The sequence below is a fragment of the Corapipo altera genome, unplaced genomic scaffold (genome assembly GCF_003945725.1).
Source record: "Corapipo altera isolate COAL_440 unplaced genomic scaffold, ASM394572v1 114, whole genome shotgun sequence".
Taxonomy (NCBI): domain Eukaryota; kingdom Metazoa; phylum Chordata; class Aves; order Passeriformes; family Pipridae; genus Corapipo; species Corapipo altera.
This window is the reverse complement of record NW_020885009.1, coordinates 524,440-548,225: the sequence shown is the minus strand read 5'-3', so window position 1 is coordinate 548,225 and position 23,786 is coordinate 524,440. Positions and strand designations below refer to the sequence as shown.

General features: G+C 36.9%; 1 protein-coding gene across 9 annotated transcripts in view; it reads left to right on the top strand.

The window, feature by feature from the left end:
* Positions 1-23,786, top strand: part of LOC113958849 (golgin subfamily B member 1-like) — a 37,656-nt gene that overhangs the window by 6,990 nt on the left and 6,880 nt on the right. Inside the window, exons 7-22 of one of the 9 annotated variants that reach the window (XM_027667426.1) lie at positions 306-491; positions 1,353-1,475; positions 1,649-1,762; positions 2,613-2,934; positions 3,290-3,399; positions 3,741-3,858; positions 4,388-4,479; positions 4,963-5,113; positions 8,736-8,845; positions 9,431-9,554; positions 10,402-10,532; positions 11,298-11,345; positions 11,632-11,741; positions 12,031-12,199; positions 12,526-12,630; positions 12,907-23,436. In XM_027667426.1, the coding sequence (XP_027523227.1) occupies positions 306-491; positions 1,353-1,475; positions 1,649-1,762; positions 2,613-2,934; positions 3,290-3,399; positions 3,741-3,858; positions 4,388-4,479; positions 4,963-5,113; positions 8,736-8,845; positions 9,431-9,554; positions 10,402-10,532; positions 11,298-11,345; positions 11,632-11,741; positions 12,031-12,199; positions 12,526-12,630; positions 12,907-23,436 (12,543 nt within the window). Of the gene's footprint in view, positions 1-305; positions 492-1,352; positions 1,476-1,648; positions 1,763-2,612; positions 2,935-3,289; positions 3,400-3,740; positions 3,859-4,387; positions 4,480-4,962; positions 5,115-8,691; positions 8,846-9,430; positions 9,555-10,401; positions 10,533-11,297; positions 11,346-11,631; positions 11,742-12,030; positions 12,200-12,525; positions 12,631-12,906; positions 23,556-23,786 lie in introns of all 9 variants that reach the window. The other 8 variants (XM_027667425.1, XM_027667431.1, XM_027667424.1 and 5 more) reach the window with 8 other exon arrangements.

Genomic DNA, 23,786 nt, shown 5'->3' with positions numbered 1-23,786 from the left:
TGGTGAATTCTGGTGCCTCTCTGAAGCACAAATCCTCTGCAATTAATTCGTGAGAATAAAAATTCTTCACTGATTAGTTTCATTTATATTTACTTATAGTTTCATTTATCTTCATTCTGTTGTCATTACCGCTTACACCAATTAGTAGCAACTTCAGAATATGCTGAGAAATTTAATTCCAATTAAAACCCAACCTCAGTTTTGAGTTTAATGTTGCTCTAACTGAGGGAAGGGCTTCATGAGTGCTCTATTTTTTTTTTTTTGGTGTCTATTCTGCTAATTGTCTTCTGGTTTGCAATTTAAAGAATCAGCTAGCAGCTAAAGAGTCATCACTGCAAAGCATGGAGATTCTAGTTCAGAACCTTACCAAGAAGGTTGTAGACAGTGAAGAAAAATGTAGCTTGTTCCAGGAACAGATTGAGAGCCTTAAAAATATTCAAAGCACGGAGAGAGAGTTTTTCCAAGGAAAAGAAGCCTCACATATGAAAAATGTAAGTAAACATATTGTAAAAATATTGATTATTTTTTGTGAGAGAAGTTGTGTCTTGGCTGTAGTGTTTAGGAAATTATATTTTTCATTCTAGATAATTTTTGATTAATGATCTATATAGTGTTCAGATGAAATTGTTAAATAATACTTAAAAATAAAAAAAAAAAAAAAGTGGAGCTAGGGAGCATGTTACCCACTCCTTGATGTTACCAGGCTCTTCTACCTCCTTTGGAAGTTAAATCTCAGATTTTAATGTGATATGTGTGTTTTCTCAGCATTTGAGTTCTACCACATATGAAATTACTCATCTCAGTGTTTCCCACATCACTTGATGTCTGAGTTTATTTTATCTGTAACAAAAATGTTACCTTTGATCCTGAGCAGACCACACCTGTTCAGCAGCACACAGGGAATTAGTTTGGATCCAGGAGAGAGAGGAGAAGACAGACAGCTGAGGCTGTAAAAGCCATGTTGGGGAGCAGATGTCACTCAGATACAAATTTGGGTAGGACATAGGTGAATTTATTCAAAATGTCATTAGCAAGATAAGAGGACTGAAAAACACCTTGGAAGTAGAAAACAGATTTTTGAGGAGCAGACGACTGAGTTTCAAAGCTGCCATTTGGGCTTAATTGATAGAAAGTTGCTAGAAATGAACGTGATATTTGACTATTTAGCGTATTTACTGTTAACTGGAAGTAATATTTAGGCTTAAATGGAATCCATTATCTTGCAGTGCCTTTAGTTAGACAATGCAGTGTACTTTTACTTACAAAAAGGACTTATAAACATTTACTTTTAAAAGTTTGCTTACACCTTTGTGGTCTGGTTTCATATTTACTTACTTTCTTCGTGGTTTTAGGTACGTGTGCTTCAGAAAATCATCCAGGAGAAACAAAAGGAGCTGGAAGCACAGAGAGAAAAGCATGAGCAGGAGCTCTTTAGATTAGCTGCTAAATCTGATGCAAGCGCTGACCTAGAACAGGTTTGTTGCTTTGGAAACTCAGTAGCTTGAATTTGGAATCATGGAATTACTGAACTGTGACACAGTTCAGATGTCTGGCTGGGAAAATAAAAATCAGTCTTATTCATTCTCTTCTGAAAGTTTTAACTGCTTTATAAATTACTTGATTATTTAATTTAATTATTTTTTTCTAGCTCCTAAAGGCCTTGAAACAGAAACTCCATGAAAAAGAGGAGGTCATGCTTGGAAGGACACAGGTGATAGATGTCTTGCAAAAGGAACTGGATGACAAAGACCAGCAATTGAAAGTAAGAAATGGCATAAATGCACAACTAAATTCATCAAGTCATTTACAACCTCAAAAAGCTGTCTGGTTTTACATGAAGATTAGTTTAGGCAGTTCTCTGGGAGGCTTTGACTATTTGCTAGTAATGCAACTGTACTTATTGAGACAAATATTAATTCCAGTTGGGAAATTACCTTAAAGGAGAGTTAAAGTCCATAAAGTATAAGACTGTCAGCTCTCACTCTTACTTTGTCTTGATAATTTTGGGAACCCCCCACTTAGGGAAGACTTTGCTGTCAAAAGTTTTCAGTTTCTCTAGTTAGTGACTGCAGTGAGCCCCAAAACTGAGGCTTTTTGTTCCTGCCAAAGACGGTGTTTTGCTAGTTTTGTGCCTTTCCTTTTGCTGTGTTGCAAAAGCAATACCTGATCAAGGTTCTTTGTGTTGAAGCACCTGCCATGATCTCTCGTTTTAACCTCTGAATGATGCTGCTTCAGTTCAACAGTGTAGAAAGAGGATGTTGCGGTCTCTCAGCTAAAACAGGCACATTATGGCCTGTCTGGAGTGCCAGGTCCAGCACTTCAGCCTTTTTCCTTTTTCTTCAGTATTTCATAGAACCAAACATTCTTTTTTATTACATTTTCACCTATGGGAGAGGTTGCATGTGGTGCACTTAAATAGTGATGCCATTTAGATGAAGTTTTTTGAAAGTTAAAGCTGAGAAGCTTTTGTAGTAGAGCCAAGTTACCAACGGTAGCCCTAATTTTTGATTGTAATGTATGTAGGAATACCAGTATAATGTTTGACAGTGGTAGCAAAAATACTTTGCATTTAAATATAAATGTTTTTGTGTGTTGTGTTTATTTTTTAACAGGAGATTAATGAAAACCTGAAACGTCTCCTGTCTGAAAAAGAAAACCTCCAGTCTAAACTGGATGCTGAGAAACATGTAATGAGAGCCCAATTAAAAGACATGATGGAGAAACATGAGCTTGAAATGACAAAAGTTAAGGAGAAATATAATGCTGAACTGCATGAAATTCAAGAGAAACATGAAACTGAGCTGCAAGAGAAGGATCAGGCCCTGTTTCAGCTTCAGAAACAAGTGGCAGAATTGAGTGGGAGTGGACAGAGTAACTCCAAAGAAGCTAAAGATCTGGAATCTATAACCAAAGAGAAGATGGAAGATTTGGAAGGTATCCTTTTTAAACAGTTGTCGAATGGAAAGGGTTTCTTTGCCTCAGACTGTTGTGTATTTTAGGCCAATTCTGTACCTGTTGCAAGCAGAACTACATTAAATTTAGTGGAATATTATTGCCACACCAATTAAAGTATCTATGATCAAGTGCTCTAATAATGAGGATTAGAGGATCACCAAGACAATCACATGAGCTATAAATTTCTCACTACGTTTCTAATTGTTATATTTTTCTGTAAATGCCTTTTTCTTCTCTAAACTTCCAATTGCTAAAGGAATTAACATAGTTAATCTTTCTGCTGTTTTAAATAGTTTTAAATAATTTTAAATAATTTTTACTTCTTGTTTTTTAGTACAAGTGAAATTAAAAACAGAAGAGGCCAGCAAATCTGAAGCAAAGTTTCTGAAGATGAAGGCCTGGTCTAAATCAAGAATCAAACAGCTGGAGGATGAACTAAAAAATGTATGTGTAACTTTCTTTAGTACTCCATGTCTGTCTTAAACTACTGTGCTTAGAGATTTGATTGAAGAAAAGTAAAATATGGGATAAATAGAATATTAAAATAATTTACTTGAAGAATATATGAATAAATGTATAAAAATGGAATGGACAAAAAATGTTGATACAAGATGAAGTTTAAACAAAAATAGTACAAACTGATATTACCAGCATTCAAGAGTAAGTTTGTTAGAGATGAGCTACTTTATTGCACTTTAAATATTCCTAAAAAATAAAAAAAAGGTTGCATTGACTTCACTGTGCTTTTGCTGCATTTGAAAACCTGTAACTATTTTTTCTTTTAGTTTTCCTCAAAGAATAGTGATGTATCTGCGTTAAACAATCGTGTCTCAGAATTAGAAGTCGAAAATAAAGAACTGCAGTCAAAACTACAGTCGTTGTATGAAATCAGAACTCACAATGGTAAAAGAAAATCTTCTTTTTCTTTTTTCAGTTGATTCAAAGTAAAGAGACAAATGAATTTTCAGTTTCCAAGTGTATTTTTTTTTTTAAAAAACAGATTCTGAAGTAACTTCATGCAGTTTTTAACAATAGCAGACAGTGTTTTAAGTCAGAGTTTCAGCTCAGCTTTGCCTTCCCTAAATCTACCTGTGCATAATTCTTGTTGCATTCAGGCTTAGGCAGAATAGGTGTAAACTTTTCAGGAAGAGGCATCTTAGGAGGAGAAATGAGACCAAATATACCTGGAATATTTATCAGCATGTATACAGTAAACTTTTGAGAGCAGTGAGTTGTGAGTAAATTAAGAATTATCTTTCCTTTTGTAAGGATTTGAGAGGGAATTTTTGCTTAAAACCCCAGGTAGTTTAAAGTAGAGCTCTGTTATTAATATTGCATTTGCTCTGAACTTTCATTTTGAATATTTCTTTTAAATTTTCATCTTCCATTTAATTATGTGTCCTAATGAACCAAATTTATTATGTTTTTGTAGAGGAACTGCTGAAAAAGCTGGAGGTCTATGAAGAGCAGCAAAGGAAGCTACAGGCTGATCTCGATCAAGTTACAAAGAGAGCAGCTTCCCAGGTTAACTTGCAAATTGATTTGTACTGATTTGTACTGAGTTACTGATTAATGGTGCTAATTGGACTTTGAAAAGTGTCAGCTGGATTTTGGAGCTGAGAATTAATTTAGTGATAGATGGAACTGTCAGTGTCAGTAACTGTTCAATTGGATAACAAGATGACAGCTTTTGAATTACTTAAAAAGATTAATTTCTACCTCCTTTGCCATGTACCTTAAGTTACGTTTTTCCAAGCAGTTTCTATTTATTTAGTTATGTTTAACATGAGTCATCAAAGTGTGGCTGTTATTTTGTAGGCAAAATATTTTTGATACTATATGAAGTGTTGGGGCTTGTTTTTCACATAATCAGTGATAGCAATTATCACTTTCATAGATTTCTTTTATGCAAAGTGGTGAATTATAATGGCTTATCAGCTTAAAGTATTATTCACATTTGCAGTGGGGTTTGGTAAATATATTCTAATGCACAATTTCTCTTGTTAGGCCAGTGAATCAGGTAGTGTGGATGAATTGCAGAGTCAGCTCTTGGAATGGCAGGAAAGTGTCCCAGAGTCAGAGGAGTCCCAGGATCAAGTCAGAGAAGAGAAATCTGCCATGGCCTTGAGGATGGCTCAGATTGAGGAGGAGAGAGAAGGTGAATTGTTTTATTTACAGTACGATAATCATGTTTTTATATATATGTACGTGTGTGTCTGCTGAGCTTCAGGCTGAATTGATAGCACACCACCATGACTCATTTCTGTAGTCATATAATTTGTATAGTTAGTGAAATTGCTTAAATTTGCAATTTCTACTTTTTCTTGTTTCTTTGAGTTTGTTTTTCATACATTCGTCTTTTTTTGAATAATTTTTATGAGTAGTTGTGCTTGTTCTGTTTGCCATCTGAGCTGCTGCTCTGTAAGACTCCTTGAACTGACCTCAAAAGCTTACAGTCAGCATATGATAAATAATAAAAGTGGTAAAAAAAACTTTAATAAAGAGTTCCCCATTGAAATATTAAAGCTGCCTGCCTAGAGCAGCTGATGAAGGTGTGGGGGACTGTAGTGTTGGTTCGAATTTGATGAATGAAGGTGTTGCTTTAGCAAAAATGTGCTTGAGATGGAGTTTCTCTTTAAGAAATTCCTTACTAATTATATTTAGAATATTCTATAATCTGTTAATAAGTGTCACTTGTATAGACCAGCTGAATAACATTAACTGGCTGTGGCTTGGAGCTAGTTAAAAATATTAAATTACTTACAAAAATAACATTTCAAGTAATGTCAGGTTTTATAGTTTGTTAAATTATGAATTAATCAGGTGATGAGAAACTGAAGCAGTTTCTATTAAAACTTATAAGTCTGGTTAAATTTCAGGTAGTTTTTACTGTTTTTTCCATGCCAGCTGGGTACTATATTGTAATTTTTGTCCTCTGAGTTAACTGTATGGGGATTAATGACAAATTTTAATGCACAGGGCCTACCTACCATCATAATTACTGCAGTTAGTTAATTTGAGCCTTCTCTTTTTAATTGCAAATTGGTCATGGAAATGGAAAATAATTGAAGTTCAGTGTGTAAGCACAGAAATGTTTTCAGGATCACGACTCTTCTTTTTGAGGGATTTTGTCATGTGATGCTTTGGGATTGAAAGAGAGTAATATCCCTCCATTAAATCTACTTGTGGTGCCTACAGAGCCACATGCAACATTAATAACAGTTGTAAAATTTCCTCTACCTCAGTCCAGGTTTAATTTTACATTTTTTTTTTTTTTTCCCCTTGGGATGAGCATGACCTTTCTGTTTCTTTTTTTCCTGCCGTTCCTGGTGAGCCCTCAGCGTCCCTTCCCCCTCCACTCCTCCCTCTGCTGCGATTTGGGCAGCCAGGGACAACAGTTTCCCATCAGTTTTGTGCATGCAGGTTCCTGCAGCAATGGCAATTGTAATGTTCTGCTGCTGATTTCTTCTTTTTTGGCTTTTTTGGGAGAAAATCGCCAGCAGTACCTTATAAAATTTGCCATTGATGGTATGTGGTTCTTAGCAACACGTTGTAACAAGTGCTGGGTTTTAACTTCAGTTTCTCCTGCCTTGCAATACCTGTTTCTTCTTTTGCATTAACCAGATCATCTCCATATTTCTTTGTGGGAACAGCTGACTCCATATTTATATATTATCCATGTTGTATTTCTTGGCTTGCCACAAGTGGTTGTGACTAAGAATGAAAATCACTTCAATATTTTTGGTAGTACTTGAAATCCAGTAATATTTTAAAAAAACCCTCACATAATTATATTCCCTTCCATAAATAGCAGAACTTGGCTGCATTAATATTAGTTACCAATAATTTAAGCAATATATAACCCCACTACTCATGCCATCATGGTCTGTGACAATTTGCCATATATGACAGTTGTCTCTTTTGGGCTGAATATGTGGGGAGCTGCAAAAGCTTAAAGGATGACAATATTAGTTACATTTATAAATCTGGGGCTTGTTTCCTCTGCAGATCACCAAAGATTGTGCTACTTAGCATGAATAGTGACACAAGGAAATACAGACACATCATTAGTTAGTTTAAATGCACTGTGTATCTGAAAAAAGTTATTCTAGAGATTTTTCAGATTTTTTTAATGTAATTGCAAATGAAAAGCTCCCCCCTAAGCATCTACAAAACATTAGAAAATATATTTAATTACTAATGGTTGTTAAAGCAATGCTCAGTTTAACTGGAAATGTTTTAACAGTTGTCTGAGTGCTCTAAGTCATTCTAAAGCTCCAATTTCTAGCCTTTCATTTTCATGTAACAATGGTAATTTTGGTTTTTTCATTATCAGATACTTAGGAACCTAAATATTTTGGATTCCTAAATGACCGTGTCAAAGAAGGGGGTTAAATTCTTATCTGGAATAATGTTTATTCCTTGAACTCTTTCACTGAGAACTCTTGTAAGCAGAGGTTTAAGACCTGTGGTCAACATTTGGCATTTTTTTTACAGCTTTGAAAAAGTATAAAAAAGTGTAGAAGCTGAAAAATAAACAAAGGTGTGTAAAACAAATGCTGATAAATTGACAGTGCAAGAAGCCAAAGTGTAATTGAAATCAGAAGTGTAATCCAGTTTATCAACCCCACTTTAAAAGAATCATTAATTTTTTTCTTTAACTTTTTTCCACTAATCTTTTCTGACGACACATTAGGTGTGTCATTTTGAAATATTACAGGAAGAATTTAAATCTATCAGGTGTTAGAGAATTGTGTGGTAATGAAATTCGTGGGATAAGTAATCCTTGGACAACTCAATTCAGAGCAGAGTATTCCTGATAGGCCCGAATCTCCAAATAGTTTCACAATTGCATCGACATAAGTTCCATGAATTTTGCATGCTGTGAGCACAACTGTGGATTGATGTGGTTAAAATCAAAGCCAAATTTGTAATTATCTAATTAATTTTCCTTTAAGTATGGAGCCACCTTTACTTTCCCTTCTTTTCCCTGGCTGTTGTGTTTTGTCTGCTTCGCATGAAACGTCCATTTCCTAATCTATTCCCCCAAATATGTTTTGTTGTGTCACAAAACAGATGGGAATGTCCTTTAAATGACAAATCATTTCTAACAATGAACAGGATGCATACCTAAACTTTCATATTCTCAGTTTATTCAGTGTGTTTATTTTACTAGTGATTCTGTATTTGTCTTAAAAAGAGTGATGTAACTAATTTGTGATAAGGTGGTTTGATACCAGTTTGCAGTGTAACACGTGCTTGTGACTCCCTCAAATTATCTGGCTTTATAGCTCATACTAAAATCAAAGTTGGAAGGGACACGTCATTTCTATAAAAATTAATGTGATTGTTCAGATTATGCAGTCACCAGCTGAAAAAACTCTGGTTTTTATCACACAAATATATTTTAACCTGGTAAATTGAATTGAGGTGGAATTTGGCATTTTAATTTTTTTTTTGTGTATTGCTATAACCTCACCCTTTCCACTCTCCTGTGTAAAGTCTTCATTTAGAGCTGGTGAAGAAGTGAAGTTAGACTTCAGTTTGCTTCTCCTTAGTGAGATACTCAGACTTTATGTTCTACACAGCAATGTTGGAGGGAAATCACAAGGTGAACGCAGTGGATTTTAATCTTTAATCTTCCTGTCAGTCATTTGTAGGGTCTTCACCCTGTCCCTGGTCTCTCTTCATGTAGTAGTGTCTGATATAAATGTAAATGCTTTCCTGTGGCACAAAACTGATTGAGGATGACTGGTTCTTTCCTGGCTGCTCCAATCCAGCCATAGTCTCAGGGCAGCAGGAGCTGGAGGAGGAACTGGCCGCAGCTCAAGGAATGGGCAGGCTGCAGCAACCCAGGAGGAAAGGCAGCCAGACCAGCAGGAAGCTTCAGGTGGGTGAAAAGAATTAAGTTTATTTTTACTTGTATGTTCATAAAAATATGGGGAGTGATGTTATTTATGTGGTGCTTTAGACTTCAAAACATCAAAGGCTTTTTTGGTTTAGATACAATCTCTTGGTGGAGCTCGATTGAATGATTAGTACCTGTCCATTTAGGTGGATTTCTAGGCAGTTGGTGCGGTAACTTGCACAAAAAATGATAACTTTTGTAAGAATTAGGATGTCATTGTCACATCAACATATTGGAAGAATAATTTTATGATTAGTTAACTATAATATCTTTAGAAATCAGGGGACCAATTAAGGTATCCAAACATAGTTATCCATTGCCCTCTCAGATGCCTGAGGGTATTTTTAAAAGCTGGCAGATACCTTAAAAAACCTGTGGGAGACTTGGCTTTTCTGGAAATAATAGCTCCAATGTCCACAGTAATCCCCTATATTTGCATTTAGGCACCTGAATTGCTTGCTGAGTTTTAGGCCTTTTAATTGAAACTATGCTTTTAGTAACAGAACAGTTTTACCCTTGCTGCATTTCTCCTTTAAATTCAACTTCATTCTCATGTTTTATGTGTAGGAAGAATACAACTTCGATGGCAAACAATGCTTTCAGGAGCTGAATGTCACCTTGGACAGCACCGACTCAGCTGAAGGAGAGAACATGGGAGGTTGGTGGCCAGAGTACCCTTCACCTAATGCAGGTGTGACAGCGACTAGACAGTTTATTAAAGCATGCACACAGCATCTGTATTTTGTGTCCACTTTTGTTTTCAAATTCAACTAACAGCCCATTTGTGGTGTATTCTAATCTTTGTTGAATTTTTTTGGCTTGTGTTTTCTCCCGTTTCATTTCAAAGCATGTGCGTGCTGGATGAACTGCCTAGTTCTGCTTCAGTAGTAGCGTATGGATCTGGCTGGACACTGGGATTGGATGAGCCTTGGTGCCCATCAAATATCCTCTGTGGCAAGATCATGGGTTTTTTTAAGTTATGAGTCTTGTACCTGTGAATGTGTTCCCAGTTTATATCACACTTATGTTGCAAACTGGAATTGCATCCCGTTGCTGTTTGCTTTTCATCCAAAACCACAATTCTTGATTTTTAATGCTGATGTTTTTATATCAGTGGTAAAGGTTGCAAATACATCTCATTGTTAAGATGGAATAGGTTCATTAACAAATTTTGATACACACCAGTTTAGTAATGATTACTTAAGATCTGATCCTGCAAGTACCTGATTAACTTGTGGTTTAAGTAACATGAGCCACACTATTGATTGAACCACAGTAGTTGTGTCTCAATATAACAAGAATATTCCTTCTCTGAGTTCTTGAGGTCTGCAACTCTTTTGGTTTTTCAACAGTTAAGGGTACTTTTGCCATCTAAATTTTGGAAATGCAGGGCCTCAGGCATTTCCACGAGAAATGGGTGAGGTCTGAGTGTGCCCAGCACTGGTGAGAATCATGAACAAAAAGCTGAAACCATTTCTAGACTTCAGGGATTTTAGTTGACTTCTCTTGAAATAATTTTTCTCCTTTGACTTGAGTAGGTTTACGGAGTGTGGTGGAAGAGTTGGAATTGGAAAGGAATCAACTGCAGGAACAAATTCTGTTTCTGGAAGAGCGTTGTCAGGATTTGGAAGAGAGATTTCAACTTCAAGGTAGAATGGAGGCTCTTCAGGTGAGCTTTTGAGTTGTGTAAACCTGATGATTCTAGAGGATCATTTTACTCTCAGTTTATGTTCTTACAGTCATAGCCTACAGTATGACAAACATCAATTTGCAGCTAACAAAAATGGCTGAAGCCCAATTTATACTCATAATTACGTTGGTAGAGAGTGTACACTTACTACATTATGCTCTGAAGTTGAAGCTGGTTGCTTCTGTTCAGCTCATGGAGAAACATGTTTAGGATTAAGCTTTTTTATTTGTTGTAGAAACATAGGAAAAGACTACATAATTTTCATTATTCTTTGTGGAGGCCTTTGTCAGAAGGTCCAGAATCAGATTTTGTTACTCCCTCTTCTTTACGTCCCTCAAGTTTCTTTTCCATGAGTGTGTATGTCGTATTTATATATATATATATATATATATATGCACATTTATAGAAAAGAAACTGTATAGAAAAATAATAATTGAATATTTTTATATATATATACAATCTAAATTTCCAATATTAGACATATATTTATATTGTAAAATTATTCAGTGAAGACCCCACAAAGTTTTTTTCAAAGTAAGACTTAATATTGCCTGACTGACAAATTACAATGATAATTTGTGAACTTTTTTCACTAAATGACACATCTGATCTCTGACTCAACCACTTGGTGCATTACTCATAGTTCTTTATGAGTATGTATATAAAAAAATATGATTTTCAAGTGAAAGACAAGCTTATATTAATTATTACTTGAGAATCTTGTAACCAAGCCTTTCAATACAGGTAACGTTTGGTGTAGAGGAAGAAGGGCAGCTATTGAGGGCTGTACAGGTGTGTTCTGCCTCCTCCAAAATGCCGCCTTGTTTTCATGACTGGTGACAAGTGTGCCATGTTTGTCCTATTTGCTGTTGGTTCTGGATGTGTTTTGCTTTTGGTTTTTTGATTGCTGTTGAACAATTCCTTTAATTTTTTTTTTTTTTTGTGGTTTTAGTTTTGAATTGGTGCAGTGGATCTGACTAGAGTAGGAGATTTGTACTGTGTTTAAAAAGCCAGAAGAGCTGTGCGGATGTTAATTTTCTCTTCATTATGAATAATCTTCGTTACTGTTTTGTTGCAGAATGAAAATGAACGTTTGCAAACTCAACTCACCCAATTACGCAACCAACAAATGCGAGATGTGGAGAAGCATCAAATTCTCATCTCTGGCTTGAATGAGCAGCTTAAAGGGTAAAATGAAGGTTCTTTACAACTCCAAGCATGATTAGCTTGCTTTTAAACTTCTAATGAGGAGTATAATCACTTAAAACACTTGAAAAAGAGTTCATTGATTCATGTTTCTGTTTGCAATGATGTTATTTTTGTATTTGCAAGTTGTTTTCAGTCATAATATTTTTGTACTTGAAAGTTTAAATGGAAAGTATAAAAATAATTACTCTCTTAGAAAAACAGTTTGGGGCTGGTAAGTCTAAAAAAACTTAAGCTTTGTTTTCAAAATGCCTAAATATTTTCTTCTTAGATTAAGTGACAGAAATAGTTTCCTTGAGAATTCACTTGGAGAAAAAGAACAGAAACTGTTGAGCACAACAGAAAAAGTGGAGCAAATTGAAGTTTTGAGGAAACTGCTTCAAGAAAAGGATCTTCTCAACAAAGAGCTTGGTGAAAAGTTTGTACATACTGAGCAAAAAGTAAGTTAAATTTATTAGCATTTCATTTATTAAAACTAATGAGCTTTAGCCATAACTTTGTTTTCCCAATCTGAAGGTTCTGCTGTGTTTTTGCAGTTTTGTTCATTTAAATTTTTGCTCTAAGTTTGGTGTAAGGATTTCTTAGACCCCGCACAGCTTTGCATGAAAGTATTTACATTTTATTGGGGTGATAAGTTATCATGGTTTATTAACTTCAAAGTATAAACTTCTCTGTTGTGTAAACTCAATATTATAACTGGTGACATCAGAATTTTAATATAATTCTGTTTATTTCTATCGCATGAATTTTTCTTTTTGATGCTAAGCTGAATGAAGCCTTAAAGAAATGCAGCGTGTATGAAGTGGAGAACACTGAGCAGAAAACAGTCATCAGTGATCTCACAGAAAAAGTTGCTACACTGAAAGAAAAGGTAACTCCTAAAAATAAAGTAAGAGAAGAAATGTTATATTTTTTTGTCATGGCCTACTTAAATGTCAACAGAAGTAACAGCATTAACTGCTTTAAATTTTATACACTGAACCTTCTGTATGCAAAAACAATCTAAAGAATAACGTGGTTACCTTGTGATGTTACAGTTTGGTACAGGTTGTTACTTTAAGTACTTGATCTACACTCAGAATGTAACTTCTGTTGTCCCTCTAACATGTTTGAAATATTCTTGTAACATTATTTTCTTGATGTTTAGACCTTGAAACAAGACAGTGTGGTGGAGTCAATGCAGCTGGATCTGGACCAGACCAATGAAGAGCTTGACAAACTGAATTCAAGCCATTTAGAGGAAAGATCTCAGCTCATTCAGGATCTCCAGAAACGTGAAAGAGAAATTGATAATCTTAAAGAGGCACTGGCAGAAAAAGACAGGGAGATGTCTGTCCTGTCTGTGAACATGGCAGAATATTCTGAGCAGGTTATGATCCTGAAGCACCAAGTGCAATGCAAAGAGGAGGAATTGCGAGGGATGGAAGAGACTTTGTCAAAGGCTGAGAGGGAAACTCATTTACTGAAGGAAGTACAAACAGCTGATGTGAGAGATGCAAGTGTGAAGATCTCTGTCCTTTCTGAGCAGAGTAACACAATGAGACGAGAGCTGGAGAGAGTTAGAGCTGAGAATGAGGCTAAAACCAAAGAGTATGAGGAATTAATAAGACAAAGCACTGAGAACAGCATGACAATTAAGGATCTCCGAGCTGAAATTAAGGCCAACAGTGTCGCTTACAATAACAAACTGGCAGAGTGTGAGTCACAAATTACTTTGCTGAAAGAACAGATTAGTAAATCATCTGAAAAACTACAAGAAACTGAGGATAAACAAAGAAAAGAAACTGAGTATTTGAAATCTCAGCTTGAGGAAAATGATGCTCTGAAGGAAAAATGGAATAATTTGCTTAAGGAGAAAGAGAGTAAAGCAGAGACACTTGAAAATGAGTTAAAATCACTTAAAGATTCATACAACAAACTGGGTTTGGAAAATGCTAAAAAAGATGAAGAGTTGTCTGAGTTATCCAGGAAACTTGTAGAACATACTGAACATCAGGAAACAGTAAAAAAAGAATTGCAAGAGAAACAAGAGCTTGTTATTTCCTTAGAGCAGAAACTTGGGGTTTTGGAGCAGCAAAATGAAGAAACTAAACTTAAATTAACTGGAGATCTGAAAGCCAAAGAGATGTGTTGCAAAGAACTTAATAACCAATTAAATGAAATACATAAACAAATTAACAAACTGCAAATAGAGACACAGGAGAAAACTTCAGCTAATAACCAATTACAGGCAGATCTTGAAGGGAAACAAGGAAAATTGGCAGAGCAAATGAAAGCAAATGAACACCTGAAAAAAAGTATAGATACCATGGAAAAAGAGAAGGAGCAGCTCATCAGAGAAAATGAGAATTTATCCAAACTCCTGGATGTAAAAGAGTGTGAATTATTAAAGAAAACCCAGGCTGTGGCAGAAATAGAGAACAAGTTGTCTGTTAGCACTGCTGAGTACGAAAAAACACTCTCAGCACTAAATTGTGATAAAAACACTCTGGCAAAAGAGATTGAACAACTTTCAGCAGCTGCTGAGCAAAAGGAAAGTTCAGTTGTGGAACAGCTGCAGAAGAAAACAAAGGAATGTGATGTGCTGGCTGAGCACTTGTCTGAAAGCAAGGACCAGACCCAACAGTTGCATGAACAAGTGCAATCACTGCTCATTCAGCTGCAGGATATTAGAGGTGAAGAAATAAAGAAAGGAGAAATGTTAAATAATAAATTATCTGAATGCAGTGACCTAATCCAAGAGCTCAGCCAAAGTAAGGAGCAGAATTTACTCCTGCAGGAACAAATTCAAAGCATAACTTTGGATTTTGAAACTGCAAACAGGTCACTAGAAGAGAAAAACCTTCAAAATGATTTGTTGTGTGAGGAAATAGAAGAGACCAAGCTTTGTGTTGTAGAGTTGCAGGGTGAAATTAAAAATCTTCAAGATGAAAAGACAAATCTGTCTCAGTTGGTAGAGGAAAGAGACCTGGCTGTCAAAAATCAGGGTTCAGAACTTGAGAAATTCCAGACGCAAGTTTCTGAAAAAATGGAGGAAAACAGAGTGTTAAATAATCAGCTCCAGCTATTAAGCAAAGAAGTGGAGGTGCTTAGGCATGAAAAAGAGAACTTTTCAATCTTATTAAATGAGAAATCATGTGAATGTGAATTCCTTCAGTCTGAAATTACTTCAGCAAAGCACCAAGCACAAACAGCAGCTCTAGAAAATGAAAAATTGAAAGCAGACATTGAAACAGTTAATGTTACAGCAATGAAAAAGTCAGAGGAAGTAGCTGCTTTAACTTCACACTTATCCCAACAGAGTCATAATATTTTAGCTCTCAAGGACCAAATTGATGGCCTGTTGATTGAGAAAGAAAACTTAAAAATGGCCTTTGAAGAAAAAGAAACTCTCCTTTCTGAAAAGGAGGCTTTGATTAAGCAAATGAAAGACAGTAAAGTGGCAGGAGAAGGGCAATACATGCAAATCATTTCAGATCTGCAAAACCAAATACAAACCCTAGGTTTTGAAACTAGCCAGCTCAGAAACACAGTGCAGGAAAAGGAAAATGAATTTAAGAGGCAAGCCCAAGAATTAAAGTTATTAAAAGATAAATCTGAAGAGTCTGATGTACTTAGGATTCAACTGTCTGAGAATATGGAGGTTATTTCTGACCTTCAGAGTCAGCTTAAAAACCTGACAGAACAGTCATCCCAGTTGAACGATTCAATTGTACAGAAAGATGCATCTTTAAAGCAAAAAGTAGATGAATACATCAATTTAAAAACACAGTTTTCTGAGGTACAGGAATCTTCTGTTTTGCAGGAGAAACAATTACAGCTTTTAGCCTCTGAAACAGAACAGTTAAAAGTACTTGTTTCAGAAAAAGAATCAGCCATCAACAATATTTCAGTATTCAGTGAGAATTTAAAGGTGCAACTTCAAGAGAAAGAGATTGAATGTGATGTCTTAAAGAAACAGGTGGTGGAGCTGGAGGAAGTGAGAGTGAATTTCCAAAGAGAAATACAGCAGCAGAAGAATGTAATAATTGAGATGGACCAGTCCTTATCAGAAAAGGAATCCTCTCTTATGGAAAATGAAAGTCTCCTCAAAACTCTGGAGGAGAAAGCAAAGAAAGATGAAGAGAAAACAAATTTAATTTCTCAGCTCCAAAATCAGGTACATGAACTAACACAGGAACTACAAAAATCTAAAGAACTACTCCACGAGAAAGAAAACACCGTTTTATCTCTTCAGGAGAACATTGAAGGACAGAATGAACTGAGAACTGAGTTGAACATGGCTCTTGGGAAAAAAGAAGAAGTTATTGCTGGACTCCTTAATTCCTTAAAGGAGAAAGATGCCAGGGTGCAGTTGGCAGAGAGCAATGTTAATGCTCTTTCCAGTGAGATTGAGGTTCTCAGAGAAAAATTAGAGAAAAGTGCAACAGCCATGAAAAACTTCACTGAGGAATTTCAGGAAAAGAATGAGAAGCTTGATATTAATCAGAAAAAAATTGATTCATTGACTGTTGAACTTGACTTTCTCAAAAATGAGCACCAAAAAGCACTAGACCGAATAAACACACGGGAACAAGAACTGCAGCAGAAAGAATTGGCTCTGGAGTCTCTGCGTGTGAAGTACACTGAGCAGGCAGAGAACTTGGAAAGTTTGAGGTTAGAGTTGGACAACCTAAATTCCAAATCATCTCAAGACTGCCATGACAATGTGGTTTTAATAAACAGTCTCCAGTGCCAGGTGGAGTCTTTAGAGAAAGAAAAAAATCTGTTACAAGAAGATGTTGGTAAACTGATGGCTGAAAACACGCAGCTTGGGGCATCTCAGAGTGATCTGCAAAAGAAATTGGAAGAGCTCCAGGAAATCCAGGAAAAACTAGAAACCAGTGAGCATTACTCAAGAATGCAGATTGATGCTGTCAAACTGCATATGAAGACTGAAAAAGAGAAGTTACAGATGCAGGTTAGTGTGAAGGGTGAAGAACTTTCAAAATTAGAACTTAAGTGTGAAACTCTAGAACAAAGTCTGCTTGAGTCAGAAAACAAATGGGTGACAGAACTTGATAGGGCAAATTTGCAGAATAATAATCTTACTGAGCAAGTGAGCAGTTTAGAAAGTGAAATGAAATCAAAGGATAGCAAAATCCAGTCTTTGCAGCAAGAGCTGGATCTTATAAAAGAGAAATTAACTCAAAGCTTGTCTCCATTACTTAGTAGTAGGCTTTTATGCATGGAAAAAAACGCACAGACTTCAGATTCTGAACTGAAGCCAACTGATAGTAAAACTCAGCTGGAAAAATTCTCTGCTCTGATAAATTCGATTCTGAGCAAAGAAACAGAAGGAGAGCAACTGCAACTCCTGCTTTTAGAAAAACAGAAAGAAATAGACACCATGAAAGAGGAATTAAAAAGTATGGAGTCGCTTCAGAAGCAGAAGGAGGTGCTGCAGAACGACATGGAAAAGATGAAGGGGGAATACACATCTGAAATGGAATGTCTGTCCAAAGAAATGCTCACACTCAAGGAAACATTATATGAACAACAATCTCTCTTGAAAGAAAGGGAAGAGTCCTTTGCAGAAATAAATAAGCAGGTTGAATTTCTGCAAGACAAGATAAATAAATCAGAAAAAATAATAAGAGCCAGTCAAGAAAAGCTGCAGATTGAAGGTAAAGAAGTAGCAAGTCTCCTTGAAGAAGTGGAGGAAAAAGATCAACTCATCAAAAACTTAACTTCCCAGGTAAATCAGCAGAAGGATTTAATTTCTGGTCTGAGCCAGCAACTGAAGGAAAAAGACAGTTCTGTTACTCAGGTCATGGAATCATTGTCTAATGAAATGCTGAATTTCTCTGAAGAGAAAAATGCATTAAATGCCAAACTGCAAGACCTTGAAGCTGTTCATAAGAGTTCTGTGGCAGAGCTAAACCAAGTGCTGCAGGAACTTGAGGTTTGCAAGAAAGAACTGGACCATAATCAGGTTCTGTTAAACAGTAGAGAAGCTGAGTTTAAGGATTTAATGAGTGAAAAAGAGGAGATGCAGTTTAACCTCGAGAAAATAGGCAAGGAAAAAGAGAACCTGAAAAAGAAACTTCAAGCAGCGCTGATAGTAAGAAGAGATCTAATGCAAAAAGTTGGAAAACTAGAGAAGAGTGGACAGGAAGAACTAGAAAAAGAGCAAAAAAAAGGAGAGGAGCTGTCAAAGAAAGTTAATGAGTTAACAGACAAATTAAAACTAACTGAAGGACAAAATAATGATTTTGAGTCTCATCTTGGCACTTTGAAGCAACAACTTCTAGAAAAAGATGCCAAAATAAGTGATTTAACTGAAATTTTATCTTCAAAAGCTTCTTATTTAGAGGAACTTCAGCATAATATCACAGAGCTAAATGATGTCATTGCTGAAAAACAAAATGTTTGTGAGCAGAACCTAAAATCTTTAGAGGAAAAGGACTGCAGGCTTGCTCACATGCAGTCTATGCTTGATGAAGAAGCAAGTGCATATGAAAAGGAACGTTCTCATCTGCTCTTAGCTCTTGAACAGGTGAAGTCTGAACTGAAGAAGAAGGAAGAATTGTCAAAGAATTCCAGTTTAGAAGAACCTGGTTTAAGTGCTGGGGACAGGAAGGAGTGTCTGGACCCCAACAATGATGTTGATGTCATGAGTCAATTAAAAAAAGAAAAAGAAGCTTTACAGAGGGAGCTTTTGGTCATGAAAGAAGATATGAAAAAAATTCAGCAAGAAAGGGAAGAGCACAGGAAACTTGCAAGAGATTTTGAGGAACAAAAAACCCACCTTGAGCAGCTCAAACAAGAACATTCAGTGGCAAGTGAAGACACTGAGATAAAAGAGCTAAGAAGTGATTGTGCAAAGCTTGAGGAGGAAACAGCAATGTTAGGGAAAGAACTGAGAAAAATATTGCTGGAATTTGGTGATGAAAGAGAAGAAAAAGTCAACTTAGTGTCTTTGAGTCAGCAGGAGCAATGTCAGGGCAGCTTGTTGGAGGACATAAAGCAGCTACAGAGAAAGCTGAAAGTGTATGAGGCTGAAATTGTAGCTCTTAAGACAGTGCTTGAACATGTGAATAATGAGAAAGAAACACTTATTAAAAAAGGTGAGGACTACAAGCTGAGCCAGGAGGAACTGCAGAGGTCAAGAATTGAAGCTGAGAGGGAGGTTGCGGAAAAGAATAAGGAAATAGAAGCATTGAGGTGTTCACTTGCGGATTTCAAAGGTAAACTTGATTTGGAAAAGGAATTATTAAGCAAAGCTGTTAAGGAGGGCCAAGACGAAGCCCACAGTTACAAAACAGCACTGGAAGAAATGAAGAGTGAAAAAGAAGAACTTCTCAGCTGCTTAGAAAAGTCCAATTCGGAACTAATGAATATGAAAAAGGAGGTAGGACGTTTCAGTGAAGAAAACAAAAGACTCGTGCAAGAGCTGTGTCTGCTGCGTGAGAAGGCTGAGATGAGTAGACCTGTGGTGTCTGGCAAAGAGCTTAAGGAAGAAAATTATACTGAAAAGGAGTTGGGAGAGGTTGGTTCAGAAAGGAATTTCCTTGAAGGGAGGTTAGAAGGTAAAGACACCATTTTTCAACTATCAGAGGCTGATTACTCTGGGAAAACTAAACTGAGAGAAGCAACAGAATGTGAAATGCACAAACAAATGCAAATGATGGAAGAGCCACTGGGAAAACGTGCAAATATAAGTGATTCTAAACCCCAGGAGCAAAGAACTGTAACAGAAGATAAATCCAAAGAGCGCCTTCAGAGGAAACTACAGGCGGCTTTAATATCACGGAAAGAAGCCCTGAGAGAAAATAAATGTCTAAAAGAACAGCTTGATCAGCTGATGTTGGAAAAAGAAGAGCTGATGAACAAGGCAGGGATGCTGGAACACTTGTTAGAGCTTGGCAGAGAAAAGCAAAGTTCAAGTGCTGTTGCTCCCTTGGCTGGAGAGGAAAGCCTTGTCTCTGAAAACGCAAGGCTGCTGACGGAAAACGAGAACCTCAGCGCGGCATGTGAAAGTCTGAAATCCACCATGGAGTCTATAGTTCAGGAAAAAGAGGCCTTTTCTTTCCAGCTAAATACCTTAAAAGATTCTCAGACAGTTGAATTGACAGGCTGGAAGGCTAAACATAGCGAATTAAAACAGGAGTATGAATCACTTCTTCAGGCGTATGAGAATATCAGTAGTAAAGTGGCAGAGATGAGGCAAGTTATTGATCTCAGTAGGAAAGAGAAGCAGGAGGCTGTTCAAAGACTCAGGGAAGGAGAATCTGAGAAGGAGGCTCTGGAGAAGCATTTACAAAATCTCATGGATGAAAATGAGGTTATTAAGAGTCAACTGAAACAACTCAGTGAATCCAAGAAAATGGAAGTCGATGAATTGCAAAGCAAAGCAGAAAGGCAGATCCGTGAGCAGGAGGCAAGGATGCAAGAACACCAGGATCGCCTTCATGAGCTCACTGAGCAGAACCACCAGCTGATGGAGGAGAATGAGCAGCTGAAACAAACTTCTGAAAACTTAAAGCAGGCCTTAGAGAAAATCCAGAATGAAAATGATGTCCTTCATAATAACATCACTGTAACTAAAGCAGCCCTGGGAGAGCTCCAGGTTCAAATGGAAGTGTACCAAAATGATACACAATCTAAAATCAGTGATGCATTGTGTGAGAATGAATCACTGTTAAGGGACATTAAAGTGTTAAAGGATAAACTCTCTGAAAAAGAGCAAGATGTGCTTGTCCTAGAACAGGAAAGAAAATTAATTTCAGAAAAAGCACAAGAAACTGAAAAATCTTTGACCCATAAAAATCATTGTCTAACAAAGCTGGATATGGAGTGTAAAAGCCTTACACAAGAAATTGTTAGTCTAAATGAAAAAGTCAAGATTTTAGAGGATGATAAATGTCTGTTACAGGAAGAATTAGAAAATGTACAAGAAAGTTCTTACAAAGTAAAGAATGAGAGAGAATTTCTCGAGACAGAGTTGCTTAATCATGTTAAAAAAGTTGATCATCTTACTGATAGAATGAAATCAGCACAGGTGCAGAATAACTTGCTATTACAGCAGCTGGAAGAATTAAAGGCAGAAAAATGTCATGTGGTTAAAGAAAAGGAAGAACAGCAGCTCCATCTTGTAAAGATGTTTGAGGAGAAGGTGAAAAGTGCTCAGAGGGATAACAGCGGAACTAAAAGCAAAACAAAAGAATTGCAAGAACTCTTAAAAGAGAAACAACAGGAGATCAACCATTTGCAAAAGGATTCCATTAAGTTCCAGGAGCTGATCCTGGACTTGGAAAGATCTGTGAAAGTGTCACAGTCAAAAAGTGAAAAATTGGAAAAGGACTTAAATAATGCATCAGAAAAGCTGGTGAAATCAAATGAAGAAATCCATCATCTCAAGGGGAAGCTTTCAGCACAGATGGACTTGTTGAATCAGTCAAAGAATGAGGTGGACAGGCTTAAAGATGAGAATCTAAACTGGAGAAAAGAACTTAAGAAGAAGGAAGAAGAACTGCAACTCCAAAAGAGAGAATATGAGAGAGAATTGGAATTTCATCTTCAGCAACTAAAATTGCTTCACAAAAGGGAGTTTTCAAACCTAGAGGAACGGCACAGCGCCCTTGAGAGAGAAAAGGATCGGGCAGTTAGTGAGATCCAGGGTTTGCAAAAGGAAATCAGCACTAAAGACTCTCAAAACAAGCAACTCCAGGTGGATTTGAACGCAGCCTTGGCACGATTAGCTGCTTTTACAAAGTGTATGTCCTCTCTTCAGGATGACAGAGACAGGGTCATCACTGAGATGAAAACCTGGGAACTGCAGTTCAAAGAGGCCATCCAGAATAAGGAGAGACAGATAGAAGACAGTAATAAAAGAATAGTGGCCTTACAGGATGAATTGAAAGATAAAATGACTCAAATTCAAGAACTGAATATCAAATATTCTGTAGTAGAGGAAACAAAGGATGAACTGTACTTGAGGCAGAAATCTGTTGATATGCAGCGCTATGAAGAGCTCTGCAGGATAAAGGAAGAAAACACCTTTTTTTTTAACAGACAACAAGAGTTGGAGAGTGTTCTTCAGTCCAAAGAAGAAGCTTTGCAAGCACTCCTTAAAGAAAATAATTCTCTTAATCATCTCATAGAGAATAGTAAAAGCACAGGAAGAGAGATAAAAGCTCTGGAAAGTAATTTTACTAGACAGGAGCAGGAATTGCAAGAGCTTCTAGCAGAGAAGGAAAAGGTGAATGCTGAGTTGCAAAAGCAGATCACCATTTCTGAGCAAATGAAGGTCATGCTAAATAATAAAGACAAAGAAATTTCCGTACTCATTTCCTCAAAAGGCGATGAAATTTCGGATTATCTGGTTCAGGTACAAACTCAACACAGAAATCAAATCAAAGAATATGAACTTCAGTTAAGGTCTTTGCAAGTGGACAGACAACAAGCTGAGGAATCCTGTCAGAGGATGGAAAATGAGCTGAGAAATCTCCAGGTGAAAGCAGAAAAAGCAGAGCAAGAGAAGGCTGCCATTGCCAGTGAAATAGATGCCTTTAAAAAATCAATGTCATCTCTTCAGAATGATCGGGATGAGCTTTCTACCAAATACAGAGAGCTGGAGCATCTTCACCAGGATGTCTTAAATCAGAGGGACGGGCTTATAGTTGGCAATGCAAGTGAGAATAATGCTCTGAAGCAGGAATTAAGGATACTCCTCAATCGAATAGATGATCTGCATTCTGAAAATGCAATGCTGAGTGCACAGCTGATCAAGTACAGGGAAGATCTTAACCAGGTTTTGTCTCTGAAAGACCATCAGCTGAAAGACTTACTGAAGCAGAAATTAGATTGTATCAAAAGCCTTGAGCGTGAAAAATACGATCTTCAAAAGCAAATAAAAGAAATGCAGCTTTCCAGTGAACTGCAGAAGGGGACTGCTGTGTCTTTGGAACAGGAAAATAAAAAGTTGGCATCTAAAGTAAGTGATTTAGAATCTCTAGTTGCCTCCTTAAACAAAGAGAAACTTGTTTCTGAATCTGGAGAGAAACTGCTAAGTAGTGATAGTGTTCAGAAAAAAGAGTCAAGTGGACAGCATGGAGAAAACATTCAGAAAAAGGTTCAAGAACTCCAGAAATGCAGAGGCAGAAATGTAGGTGAGGAATCCAGCAGGACTCTTTTGACACCTCAGTATGGAGATAAACCTGGTGCTTTTGCAGAGAAGGTGCTGCTGGAAGCTCAGTCTCAAAACAATGAGCTGAGGTCCCAAAATGAGGCCTTTGGGAAGGCAATGACTGCTCTGCAGAATGACAGAGATCGAGTCCTAGAGGACTTGAAGGCACTTCAGAGCAAATACACAGCTGAGCTCAAGACTGAAAAAAGGAGAGGAGATGAACTTGAAGCTGAGTTGGAGGGGTTTAAATTACATCTCATCAGTATCCTTAAAGAAAATCCTCTTCTGCATTGGGGTGTCTTTGATGCTGCAGATAAAGTTACACTTGCTCAGATTGCTGGTGAAGTTGGAAGTCTCTGTAGGACTTTAGTCAGTCGGGACATGGAAGTGAGCAGGCTCTCATCTGAATGTGGAAATTATGTCCAGCAGATTGAAGCATTTTCCAAGGCTATGGCCAGTCTCCAGAATGACCGAGACAAATTGCTGCAGGAACTCAGCAATCAGAAGGTAACTTCTGAAACCAGACAGGGCACAGCCCGATATCCCATTGATTGCAACAGCATCAATGAGAGAAATTACTGTCAAAGTAATTTGGATGTGCCTCAGAGCAATAGGGTAACACTTTGGTAAGTTGTAAATAGCCACATCACTTTGTAGTTTTATTCTTTGTTCAGGGAATGCTTTGAGACATTGTGGATTCTGAAGTTTAACTTCGTAGGTTGTGTAAGTGCTATGATAGCACTGTGTGACTAAAGGTGTGTTTACAATTTTGGGGGTTAGTTATCCTGTTAAATGGAGCAAATGGGGAAAACCAACATTCTGTAATCAAACTTCAATCATAGAGTTTTCACTCCAGT